Source organism: Cotesia typhae, unplaced genomic scaffold, assembly GCF_013202065.1.
Source record: "Cotesia typhae breed Kobodo isofemale line unplaced genomic scaffold, CoteBio_Ctyphae contig_26, whole genome shotgun sequence".
Classification (NCBI taxonomy): domain Eukaryota; kingdom Metazoa; phylum Arthropoda; class Insecta; order Hymenoptera; family Braconidae; genus Cotesia; species Cotesia typhae.
Genome location: NW_027423732.1, coordinates 1,303,091 through 1,316,596, shown reverse-complemented (window position 1 = coordinate 1,316,596; position 13,506 = coordinate 1,303,091). Strand labels below are relative to the sequence as shown.

General features: G+C 30.8%; 3 protein-coding genes and 1 long non-coding RNA gene across 4 annotated transcripts; 2 read left to right on the top strand and 2 right to left on the bottom strand.

Moving 5' to 3' along the window:
* Window positions 1-3: 3 nt before the first annotated feature.
* Window positions 4-2,585, top strand: LOC141525584 (uncharacterized). The gene is made up of 4 exons (XM_074240135.1): window positions 4-1,174; window positions 1,233-1,397; window positions 2,117-2,243; window positions 2,342-2,585. The coding sequence occupies exons 1-4, from the start codon at window positions 1,000-1,002 to the stop codon at window positions 2,583-2,585; spliced, it is 711 nt and encodes a 236-aa protein (XP_074096236.1). The 5' UTR covers window positions 4-999.
* LOC141525586 (glutathione S-transferase 1-1-like) lies at window positions 1,940-3,676 on the bottom strand. The gene is made up of 2 exons (XM_074240137.1): window positions 3,216-3,676; window positions 1,940-3,095 (listed from the first exon to the last, which is right to left on the bottom strand). The coding sequence occupies exons 1-2, from the start codon at window positions 3,345-3,347 to the stop codon at window positions 2,901-2,903; spliced, it is 327 nt and encodes a 108-aa protein (XP_074096238.1). The 5' UTR covers window positions 3,348-3,676; the 3' UTR covers window positions 1,940-2,900.
* A 1,582-nt stretch (window positions 3,677-5,258) lies between these two features.
* On the top strand, window positions 5,259-6,694 carry LOC141525414 (uncharacterized). The gene is made up of 3 exons (XR_012478847.1): window positions 5,259-5,971; window positions 6,037-6,223; window positions 6,307-6,694. It is a non-coding gene; the product is annotated as an uncharacterized LOC141525414 (long non-coding RNA).
* A 1,489-nt stretch (window positions 6,695-8,183) lies between these two features.
* LOC141525403 (E3 ubiquitin-protein ligase ariadne-1-like) lies at window positions 8,184-10,485 on the bottom strand. Its single transcript, XM_074239893.1, has one exon. The coding sequence runs from the start codon at window positions 9,944-9,946 to the stop codon at window positions 8,444-8,446; it is 1,503 nt and encodes a 500-aa protein (XP_074095994.1). The 5' UTR covers window positions 9,947-10,485; the 3' UTR covers window positions 8,184-8,443.
* Between the last annotated feature and the right edge of the window lie 3,021 nt (window positions 10,486-13,506).

The window sequence follows — 13,506 nt, the reverse complement described above, 5'->3', positions numbered from 1 at the left end:
AAAGTAGGCTTACCATATGTCCAGATATTATTATCAAGTATATCTTAACCCTTCGGTACTCGAACTGAGCCCAAGTCTCCATCTAAACGGATCAGCACAAAACATGGACGAAAAGTCGAGAAAAAATACGCGAAAGTGGATTATAGAACAATTTTCGAAGATATATTATAGATCATACACGAAAAAAAAAATTGAAATTTGGCACACCTCATAGCGCGAAGCGCATGGAATAGTGCTCTACTCTCGCCTTGTCAAAATCATATATTTGATCATAAATTCTTCTTGTAAATTTGTCCGCCAGAACGCGCTTATCTATTTTTTTACCGGTAACAATCTTTTTTACTTTTGGCGCTTTAAGGAAACGGTTAAAAAAATATTTTTCTCGTGGCTAGCTGAAAAATATGTACAATTAAAATTGACTAATATATTATCATTAGTTAAAATACAAATGGCTCCTAATTTTGTGAAAATTAGGAGCTCGAAGATTTTTGCAACTTATAATGTCAGAATTAAGAGTATCTTCTGTGGGATATTTTACAAAAAAATTTATTAATAAAAGTCTAATTTTCATTGATAAGACCATCCAATCATTGAATTGTCACATTGACAAAATGTGTAATATATCTTCCAATAAAAAATGATCGAATATTCTGATAACTAATTATCAAACATATTATAAGCAATTGATTAACAAAGAAAGGTGTCAATGATTTTTGATCGTATCAAACTGTCATTGTTTCCGAATATTCTTAATACAATTACAATTAAAAAAAATAAAATTCTAAAATAATGGAAGGCATTTATATTTATATCCCTAATCATCTTTTACTGCAAATTTTTAATTATATGAACCCAGTAAAATTGGTAAAATTACGTTTAGTCAGTTCAGATTGGAAAACATTTATAGAAAATGAATGCAAAATTTGGCGCCAATTAGTTTGCACTAGCGCGGAAATAAAACCATGGAGATATCAATTGATTAAATTAATATAACCATCAATGAGTTGTGATTCTTATGATCAGTTGAACGCTGATCAATTCAAAGAATTATTTATGTCTTTCATTGAATGGCGCAAAGTTTACAAAAGTGATCATTGTCAAATTAACTGTAAGATACCGGAAGTTAAATTATTGAGTTGGGAACGTGAGAATGATGCTGTTATTGATTCAGTAGGTAAAGTAAGCAAAATATTTTTGTATGGTCATGATTCTTATTGTTTTTTTGTTTTTAGATAAGTACATAGCCATTGCATCACTTTCAGAACCCGTACGTATTTTTCTGATTGATCTTGATAGTAGTGAATCGATAGAAAATCCTCTAGAATTGACTTCATATTACAATGAAATTATTTTCAACGATATATCAGACGTATTTCACATAAAGATTTGGCTACCTGGTATGTATGATTTCACTTCTGTAAAATCGTAAATTCAAATTTTTTGTTCACGCTGAATTTTTTGGTAATTAGTTGAACCTTTTTAAAAGCAATGATGAAAAAAAATTTTTGTTTTTTTCATAAATTATTATCACAATTTATAAACAATGGTCACTCGCTTTAAGGGTAAAATATTGGAGTTACGTGCGAATTATGAAATTTGCCGCCATCAAATTTTCTGATTTATTTAATTTTTAAAATTTGAGAAAAGTATTTATTCCCTCTATCGACTTTCAACCTTTTTGTAATTGATCCTTTTTCCATGGGCGTAGTCACTCAAATATACCTGGAATATTATCTTTATGTACTTCTTTCTTACACAGTAGGTACAAAAATAAATAGTAAGTTGAATTCACTTCAGGGTCAACTGTTAGTCATAATTCATAGCTAAATTCATCGTTAAAGACAAATTTGGGAACTAGGGAAATAAAGGATAAATGGAGAGGGGGGACCTTACTCAGTAGCCGAAAAAATAATTCAGACAGCCCAGACCGGGACTCGAACCCGGATCGTTTAGTTACGCGCCAAAGGCTCTACAAGTTAAGCTATCCGAGAAATTTTTTTTTTTTAAATAGATTATTTTTTCATCCTACGACTTCACTTGAACTTTCTTAATGTATACACCTTTCAAATGATTTATTCTCACATAGTTCTTTATAGAAAATACATTTTTATTACAGTGGAAGATAAACTAATTCTGATAATAAAATCAAACGACGAAGTGCTTATTTTTTATGTTAACGAAAAAATATTCATGAACACTCCTGAATTATTGGAGTATTATAATGAATGTGATACGATTGTATGGTATGTAGTTTGAATACCACTCAAAAATGATGTAATTATTAATAATTTAAATGACAATCACTGAAATACTCAACATTCGAAACCTACAATTTTTTTAGTCGTGGATCAAATGATATTTACTTTGGATTCGAAAATTTTGAAACTTCGCAGTTGGTATTTGTCAAGTGCCAATACGATGCAAAGTCCCAAATCAATCGCAAAATAAATAATGAGCTGTTATTATACATCGACGATTATTTAGCTCAACGAATTACTGAGCGGCCTTTTCAATTTGAAGATATGGTCTTAATCAACAAAGTAGTAAGTTTATATACGATAAATATATCAACTCTTATAATTTAGATGAAAAATATGAAAATATATCATGTAAGCACACTATTCGTAACGTGATTGGTCAAATATATCAAAGCATAAAAATATATGCAAATCCTAAATTCATGCGCGCGCAAATTTGAATTTTAGTCTAAATTATAGAATTGAACTAGAATTTGAATTTGCGCGCGCAAATTTGAATTCTAGTTTCACCATAAAATTTCGACACGGAGTCTTAAATTTATAAAGTAACCAAATCAAAGCCTAACTCTTCAAAAAAAAAAAAGTTAAACACTGAACTTAAGTAATCTATGATAAATCCTTCTAATAAAACCAGTTTAAGCATTACGAATTGAAAGTTGTTTTTATACGAACCTCAAAGTTGGAAACAGTGACAATCAGAGCGAGGTCAGCAATAGTTAATTGTGAACCAGCGATGTATTTCTGACCTTCGAGGAATATTTCAAGCAGATCAAAGCCTACTGCGATTTTATCATACTTTGATTTATCTTCTGGTGCTCCAGCGAACAGCATCGGATACTAAACAGTAAACAAATATGTTCTAATATGATATTATTTGCGTTCAAGTTGTTGTTCTTAAACATACTGAATTTTGTCTCTCAATATGACAAAAAGCTATTACTGATCGAATAAACTTACAAAGTAATCGGTGAATGACATAGACAAAGTCCCAAAATCAAAGTAAAGCCTTTGATCAACAAGAGCTCGTGCTTTGGGGTCTTTTGGGTACAAAGAGTCATTTTTTCCGTATTGATTCACTAAGTAAGCCATTATAGCACGACTGCAAAATAAAGAAACACAATTATTGTTTTCATTCTATTAAACGTAGTAAAATCATTTTAATGGTGGATTATATAAAGAATTAACCTTTCCCAAAGAGAGAAGCCTTCGTCAACCATCGTTGGAATTGTGTGTTGAGGATTCAGCTGCGAAAAATAAGGGATTCGATGTAATTACGTAAGATTCAACGTTATTAAGGAGTTATGTAACAAAGTTTTTTGTACTTCTGGTCATTCTACTGCTTATATAAGGGTTTTTGAATTTTTAATATGTATTCCCAATTATTTGTAACGAAATAAAAATAAAATTTTTGTATGACTTGCTAATTATAAATCTTAATTTACTATAATTCCTAGAAATTAAAAATAATTTTCTTCATAATTTAGTGCATTACAAGCTTATAATTTTTTTAGAAAAATCATAATTTTAAATTGTAATTGTTGAAAAATATTTCAAAATTTAAGATTAAAGACTTTTTTGTTTTTAATTATTTCGTTTGAAAAATGCATCAATTATTGAATAATGCATCAACTATCAAATTTAAAGCATTATTTGAATTTTTCAATTTTTTTTTAAAGACTATTCAAGATCCTATTCAAGTTAAGGCTAAATTCATTGTTACTGGTTGACCTGGAGCTGTTTTTGTTACTTAAGTACTTTAGGTACCAGTCCTTTGTGTCAGCCATCAGATAAATTTTGAGTTTTTAATCTTTCACACCTTGTTAATGTATTATATTCACACTGAAATTCAATACCAATAGAAAGGTTCAAAGATCTCAAGAACAATAGTGGTCCTTGGAGTTTTTGTATACCTAAAAGCTTAAGTTCTTGAAATGAGCCTGTTATTTATGATAACCATCAGGTAGAGCTGTGATGTTTATTTTTCACACCTAGCTATTGTGGTATGTTTGCCTTTAAGTATGTAGTTGTTAACGATTAGATCTTTCGCATTTAGGTATTGAGACTTGTTTGTTCAAAGGTAGCTGTTAAAGATTTTTATTTTTCATACCTGGATAATGTTTTATGTTTACAATGCAATTCATTACCATTAGAGAGGTTTTACGATAAGTTTTGACGGTCCTAAATGAAATAGTGGGTCTTTTAGCATGTGTACCTGAGAGCTTAAGTACTTAAGGGATATATCCACTTGTAATTTAAAAAAATCGAAATTTTTTTTTTTTGCATATTTTGAATGTATATATATTCGAGAATATTGTCAGTAAATTTTTAAGTAATCCGGTAAATAGTTTCGGAGTAATGAGCGTATTTGTAAAGACGTCTCCGAGCGTTTGAAAGTAGGCGGAACCGTAACTTTAAATAATAGCCAAAATTTTAAATGTGTTATTCTCGAAACGATGTTTTCAAAGTCGATGAGGAATATTTCTCCGAAACGGCTTGACCGATTGACTTGAAATTTTCACAGGATCTTCTTAGATACTTTTGTCAGGTAATGATCGAAGGAATAAAGTTTCTGATAAAAATTTCGATTTTTTAAGTCACTTTAAAGTATAAATTTTCGTGCAAAAAAAGATTTTTTTTGTTGGGAAGCCGCCATTTTGTCTAAAATCAAAATTTTGACTATTTCTTCGATCATTACCTGTATTTATCTATCCTAAAAGTAATCCTTTTGGTTTTTTTTTATTTCAAATAATTTGGATCAGAGATATCTTTCTCACCGCCAGACACCTTTTTGTGGAGGACCTTCAGGAGATCTTCTACAGGAACGACGGAACCCAATATTTTTATTAATAAAATATAAATTCTTAGAATACGTTAAATTCGCTAAATGTTCATATATTTTATGTATACATTCAATAAAAAGCCTCTCCAGAAAAGATTAACAAAAAAACACATTTTTTCGAACTTACAAGTGGATATAACCGCTTAATATTTTTTTTTTAAAGCTGGAGGACTCTCATATTGTTCAAGGATCGTGTACTCAGTGTATTTTCCAGAATGTTCCAAGTATTACAGTTTTGGAAATGCTTTATTCGCCTTTACGTTATGGTTTGCGTTTCAAAAATCATTTCGCACATATTTGATTGAAGCACAAAATCTATACTTCGAAACTCTACCACGTTTCAGGTAAAATTTATTCCTTTAACCCGATAATGCAAATCTTCCATCCTCATCAGATTTGATCATCGGATTGCTTCATTACAGTGCAGGATTATACAATTTAGGATATTCTGTATTAGTCCCTGTAATCACTATGCCAATTGTCTTCATCGTCCCATTAATATTAGGGGACCAAAAAAAGCTGAGAGAAGAATTGATTCATTTCACCGCTGGATTATTTATAACATACTTCTCGTCTTTTCTTATGGCCATTATATGCTTCAAAATTATCGAGGAGATTAGGGCTAAAATTATTATAAAAAAGCACAATAATTACGTGGAGAAATTGGTCGAAGAAATGGAAGAAAACGTGAGTTCATTTAATGTATATATTTGTTTAGGATAAGTCAAAATAATTGAACACTTTGTTTTATCACAGCCTCTAGAGACACCGTTGGAACTTGATAGGATAAAATCGATGGAAGACGACTACTCTAAAGTCTTGAAATTAAAAAGTTGTGTTGTTATTCTAAGAATACTTCAAGGGATTTTGATTCGTAAGACATACTATTTTATTTTCTCAAAAACTTGGATGAGATGCATTACAGATTTTTTTCCACAGCTGGCGCACTCACATTGTGTATAGTCATAATTTTCTCTAGCAAAGATTTGTCCACAAAAGAATTTTTCAATCATGGAATAATTATCATCTTCATCATGCTGTTGAACGTAGAATATATTATAATCTCAATGATTTTTTACAAGAATGATCATCCACAGATTGAACTAAAACCTTGGTTCAAGCGTATGTAAGTTTTGTGTTTATACTAAAGAAAATAATACTTTGATATCTGTTTATAATTCATTTTATTTTATAGTTTTTATATTTCAGCGGGTTCACTGTATTTCTGAAAGAAATAATTTACACAATACTTATTTATCTCCAAGTTTGGACTGTTCTTCCATTGTTGCTAATAGAAGAAAACATTAGCGTATTTTCGTTGTCAATGACGTCTATTACTCAAATCACGATCATGCTTATAATGATGTCAATTATAGCTCATAGTTACGGATGGAAAAAAGCTGACAAAAAAAATAATAGAGTCTAAAAAAATTTTCTTTATGAATAACAATATCTACACAGATGAATTGTATCTACTTTGAATGATAAATGAATATTTTTTATGGATATATGAGCCGATTTAATTTAAGGGGTTATATCCACTTGTAAGTTCGAAAAAATGTGTTTTTTTGTTAATTTTTTCTGGAGAGGCTTCTTATTGAATATATACATAAAATATATGAACATTTAGCGAATGTAACGTATTCTTATAATTCATATTTTATTAATAAAAATATTGGGTTCTGTCGTTCCTGTACAAGATCTCCTGAAGGTCCTCCACAAAAAGGTGTCTGGCGGTGAGGAAGATATATATCTCTGATCCAAATTATTTGAAATAAAAAAAACCAAAAGGATTACTTTAAGGATAGATAAATACAGGTAATGATCGAAGAAATAGTCAAAATTTTGATTTTAGACAAAATGACGGCTTCCCAACAAAAAAAATCGTTTTTTGCACGAAAATTTACACTTTAAAGTGACTTAAAAAATCGAAATTTTTATCAGAAACTTTATTCCTTCGATCATTACCTGACAAAAGTATCTAAGAAGATCCTGTGAAATTTTCAAATCAATCGGTCAAGCCGTTTCGGAGAAATATTCCTCACCAACTTTGAAAACATCGTTTCGAGAAAAACGCATTTAAAATTTTGGCTATTATTTAAAGTTACGGTTCCGCCTACTTTCAAACGCTAGGGGACGTCTTTACAAATACGCTCATTACTCCGAAACTATTTACCGGATTACTTTGAAATTTACAGACAATATTCTCGATTATATACATTCAAAATATGCAAAAAAAAATTTTCGATTTTTTTTAAATTACAAGTGGATATATCCCTTAAGTACTTAAGCTCTTAGGTACATATGCTAAAAGACCCACTATTTCATTTAGAACCGTCAAAACTTATCGTAAAACCTCTCTAATGGTAATGAATTGCATTGTAAACATAAAATATTATCCAGGTATGAGAAATAAAAATCTTTAACAGCTACCTGAAAATAAACAAGTCTCAATACCTAAATGCGAAAGATCTAATCGTTAACAACTACATACTTAAAGGCAAACATACCACAATAGCTAGGTGTGAAAAATAAACATCACAGCTCTACCTGATGGTTATCATAAATAACAGGCTCATTTCAAGAACTTAAGCTTTTAGGTATACAAAAACTCCAAGGACCACTATTGTACTTGAGATCTGTGAACCTTTCTATTGGTATTGAATTTCAGTGTGAATATAATACATTAACAAGGTGTGAAAGATTAAAAACTCAAAATTTATCTGATGGCTGACACAAAGGACTGGTACCTAAAGTACTTAAGTAACAAAAACAGCTCCAGGTCAACCAGTAACAATGAATTTAGCCTTAACTTGAATAGGATCTTGAATAGTCTTTAAAAAAAAATTGAAAAATTCAAATAATGCTTTAAATTTGATAGTTGATGCATTATTCAATAATTGATGCATTTTTAAAACGAAATAATTAAAAACAAAAAAGTCTTTAATCTTAAATTTTGAAATATTTTTCAACAATTACAATTAAAAATTATGATTTTCCTAAAGAAATTATAAGCTTATAATGAACTAAATTATGAAGAAAATTATTTTTAATTTCTAGGAATTATATTAAATTAAGATTTATAATTAGCGAGTCATACGAAAATTTTATTTTTATTTCGTTACAAATAATTGGGAATACATATTAAAAATTCAAAAACGCTGAAATAAGCAGTAGAATTACCAGAAGTACAAAGAACTTTGTTACATAAATCTTACAGAGTTCAAAAATTATTGAAAAATTCTCTTTTAAACTAATAAGAAAAATAGTTGATAAAAAATACAAAAAAATTGCACAATTAATCATAAAATATAATGATCATGTAATTATTATTGTATTAAAAAATTCAATGCATACTCAAGTAAGACCACCAATCTTTTTCATAACCTTCATAGACGTGATCGACCAGGACTTTTCTTCTGTTTTCGCAGTAACTAGATTTGTTCATAACTTTCTGCTTAATTTCACCAAGATCTTCATTTTTTAGGTCCTGTTCCAGAAACTGAGACAGAGATTCAGTAGCTTGTTCTAGATCCTGCTGATTATCTTCAAAGATGTTAAACTGGTTGTTTTTGACGACAAAGTATGCCAACGCGTAAGTATACATGAGAATTGTCCTGCATCGACAGAGAATATCAACAGCATTCCTTAAAAACAAGACCTCGGTCCAAGTCAAATTAGTTATTCTCTGCATTTCAAACATTTTTTCCTTGACAAAATCATACAAGTTGCTTTCAAACTTAAGGGAGTTTGCATGATTCATGAACCGTTCAGAATAATGAAAATACTTACGGAACGCCGATTTATTTTCTTTTTTAGAGCCCTCACGATTTTCGCCTTCATTTTCGAAACGATTGCACTTACAATAATGGTTATTAGTCTTCCTTAAGCACATCCAACAGAAACTGAACGCACATGTTGAGCAGTGTATCAAATTGCATCCGCCATTTTTCTCAATAGGCGTCGCGCAGTTAGGGCAATCTTTAGAGTTCTGTCCAATCCAAGTCAACGTTGCTGAATCTTCCTCAAATCTGATCATCCATTTTTTGAGTAACTCGCAATTTATTGGTTCGTGCCATTTGCTAGTACACTTGTAGCAAAACGCATACCCGCAACTACATTTTACCAATTTAAAATCAGAGTATTGAACTTTTATCGCGTTGGTACACCCTGGGCTCGGGCACCATTTTAGCAATCTATTAAACTGGACAAAACTGTTTGTAATCAGATGCTCGTACTTAACTTTCACTTTAGACTGTTTAATCAATCGCATAACAGTTTCATCATCAACAAGTATGTCGCATTTATGAGCCGGACATCTAATTGTTTGGCACTCACCTTCTTGCATTATTTTTGTCGACAAGTACTCGTTCCAGCAGTCTTCGCAGAATCGATGGTCACACTCGAGTCCAGTCATCATTTTTCGTGCCAATGGCATCAAGCAGATGGCGCAGTCTTCTTCCATATCAGCAGCCGCTAACTCTCCGACCGTTTCTGGTGACGAAGATTGTCTCGCGGGGTCAACCACGTGCGCATCCTTGAACAGCTGACTGAGGTCTTCACTGTAAAACTTGTCCAACAATTTTTCCCGATCCCATTTAAAGTGTTGAAGCAAAATTCGCGTAGTTGTCGCCGGGATTTTTATTATTGCACCGATTGAGTTTATTGATTCGAGCATGTCTTTCACTATTTTGTCAGTACTCAATACTTCGTAAGGATAATTGTTGTCACTATCCTTGTTCGGGCCTGTTTCTATTTTTTCCATCTCAACCTCTTCGCCATCCTCGTCCTCGTACTCTATGCAAATATCAAAATCTTCACAATAATCGTCGTCACTTTCCATGGTCATTTATAATAAATTAAACTTGCTGGTAGTTAATTAAATCGAAATAAAAATTTACTACACTTTCAACATTATAGCGCCACTGATTTTAATTTTAATTTTTTAATGTTAGTAAATTGTTTTTAATAAATACGTCATTGAATTCAAATATTTTAAAGAAAAATTAACCTTAAACACTGCGAGGTTGCTTATACACGCTGTGTCCCTGATAGCCAGCGCTTTCTCAGTAAGTGTTGACTTTCAGCAGTTACGGTTAATTTATATATCAAGTTGGCGGTAATTCTTCTTTCAACAACAGTTGTAAGCAAATTGACGGAAATCTACGGCCGCAACTTGAATACAAGTTAACAATCAAACTTGTAGTTAAATTTCCTTTCAACTTTACTACAATTTGACTGAAATACTTGTACAGCAAGTTTTGACGTCTATTTGCAGAGTAAGTTATAGGTAACTAATAGGTAATCGCTCGCTTTGCCAACTCTTTCCGTCAAGTTTGCTTCAAATTGCGGACGTAGATTGACAGTAAGTTATAGGTAAGGTGGCTATCAGGGGTACGTTGCGAAAATTAACTCGTATCGATATATCCGGCTTCTATCATGCCACCAGCAGCTACTTCCGTATTGCTACACATTTAATTAGTGGTGCCGACTACGCAGTGCGCGTTGCGCATGTGCAAAGTAGAAAATATAAAATAGTTTTCTACTAGAATTCAAATTTGCGCGCGCATGAATTTAGAGTTTGCGTATATTTTCATACTTATGATATATTTGACCAATCACGAATAGTTTGCTTACATGATATATTTTCATATTTTTCATCTAAATTATAAGAGTGGATAAAAAATAAAAAATGAAACTTTATTAAAAATCTTAAAGGTAACAAATAAAATTATTTAAAATTTTATTAGTAAATTTCAATTAGTTTCTTACAATTCTTGTTGTTACAAAAAAAAAAAAAAAAAATAACGCGAATTCTGGCTAAGTTTAAGGACAAAATTCTCTGTTTTCTCGAAAGAAGAGATAAATATCAAATATATCTTCCTCTGATGGGTCTTCGTAGCCCTGAAATAAACCAACAAATGTAATTATATTTATGATTAATTGAAGACGAATGACAAGCTGCAGAATGCGTATGTGACAATCAAAAATTTCGATAGATAATTTGTAATTTAACGACAAATTTGGGCAAGGGAGGAAGAAAAGATAAAAGGAGTGGGGGAGACTAATTAGAGATTAAGGGGTTATATCCACTTGCAATTTTGAAAAAATCGAAATTTTTTTTGCATATTTTGAATGTATATATATTCGAGAATATTGTCTGTAAATTTCAAAGTAATCCGGTAAATAGTTTCGGAGTAATGAGCGTATTTGTAAAGACGTCTCCGAGCGTTTGAAAGTAGGCGGAACCGTAACTTTAAATAATAGCCAAAATTTTAAATGCGTTTTTCTCGAAACGATGTTTTCAAAGTCGGTGAGGAATATTTCTCCGAAACGGCTTGACCGATTGACTTGAAATTTTCACAGGATCTTCTTAGATACTTTTGTCAGGTAATGATCGAAGGAATAAAGTTTCTGATAAAAATTTCGATTTTTTAAGTCACTTTAAAGTGTAAATTTTCGTGCAAAAAAAGATTTTTTTTGTTGGGAAGCCGCCATTTTGTCTAAAATCAAAATTTTGACTATTTCTTCTATCATTACCTGTACTTATCTATCCTAAAAGTAATCCTTTTGGTTTTTTTTATTTCAAATAATTTGGATCAGAGATATCTTCCTCACCGCCAGACACCTTTTTGTGGAGGACCTTCAGGAGATCTTCTACAGGAACGACGGAACCCAATATTTTTATTAATAAAATATAAATTCTTAGAATACGTTAAATTCGCTAAATGTTCATATATTTTATGTATATATTCAATAGGAAGCCTCTCCAGAAAAAGTTAACAAAAAAACCCATTTTTTCGAACTTACAAGTGGCTGTAATCCCTTAATAATTCAATCTTATTTATACTCACTTCGAATATTTGTTTAGAGCAAGTTATAGTCAAAGGATCCGTTCGTTTCGTCTAAGCAAATATTAAACAATATAACGCGGTATCAAATAAATCAGTGAGAAATTTGACAAGTATGGTATATATTTTTTCAGTGCCTATAACTTGAATTCGCGCACATTGAATATCTAACTCGCCTTTACTGTTCGCACCTTTGATTCTGTTTCCAGCGACTAATTTATCCCAACCATCCTGGACAAACTTTACTACATCAGTCTCGTTTCTATTTAATTGTAATCCGTATGAATATTTTTTTTCTTCACAATTAGAATCATTTGTTGAAGATGACAAAGACAGGTTCGCTGTCAAAATTACCGATAAAAAAAATAATTTACACATTTTTGTTAATTTATTATTGGTGACTTTTCAATGACAGAACTTGAGATCGAGAAGAAACAACTCACACCGAATGATTTCTAATGAAATATGTTTATTTATATAATTTTTGATATCAGTATTGCCTCATATTTTATTTATCATAAGTATTAACCATTTATATAATTAAAATAATAAGGAAAATTTTGTCTCTGGCGTATTTGTATGATAAAAAGAGTTTTTAAAAAAAAAAAAATCTGAAAATCGATAGGCCGCGCAGGCCAACCCTAATAAAACTTCCCGCTAAATTTGAATTTGAAGAGCCTTAAAATGTGTTTTGCAATTAATATTTGAGCTTTTATATTCGGCTTCACCTCATCCAACAATTATATGTGATCTGAGACATTCCTTACTTTACTTCGCAAAGGTGTGTAACATACTTTTAAGGCACTTTAAATTCAAACTTAGAGGGAAGTTAATTTATGATAATTAATCAATTTTACATTTAAAATATTTATAGTGTTTAAGTACAGTAGTATCACCATCATCATCACCATCGTTTAAACACGCCTGGTTTGAACAAAAGCGATAATGGGTCGGCCGTGGAGGCGTATATGTTCCGCCTCTGCTTTTAAAAAATTATATGCCGTATAAATGTCGTATTGACGCCAGCTTGTAAAGGAACAATCACGTTTGTCACCTAGATTTAAATGCCATGGTTAAGACAAAACTAAATTAGTAAGTATAATATTATAAATAGTATTTGAACTTAAAAAATAAAATATTAACGGATATTAATTACAGTACTAACATAATAATGTGATAATTCGATACTTATAAACAGTTAATAAATAGCTCATAATTGATATTATTATTTTTTTTTTTTTTACAGAAAAATTATATTAGTGCTTTCAGAGGAAAAAGATCTGTAATGGATAACGTTCGATACATTTTAAAAAATAATTTACTTATGATGGAGGAGTTGCTAATCACATATAATTAATTTGTTCCACGATCGTGATTTTCTCTGTAAGTATTTTGAAGTTTTAATTTTCTTATCATTTTTCGAATTAATTTTTTACTTCATTCATTATTATTACACATCACTTCAGCGGCTTTAAGATTAATGTACCCTACTTTAAGTGTGCAACAGAGTCATGGAGCTTTAAATAGTGCACTGAAGGCAGCAGATGCTCGAACGAGA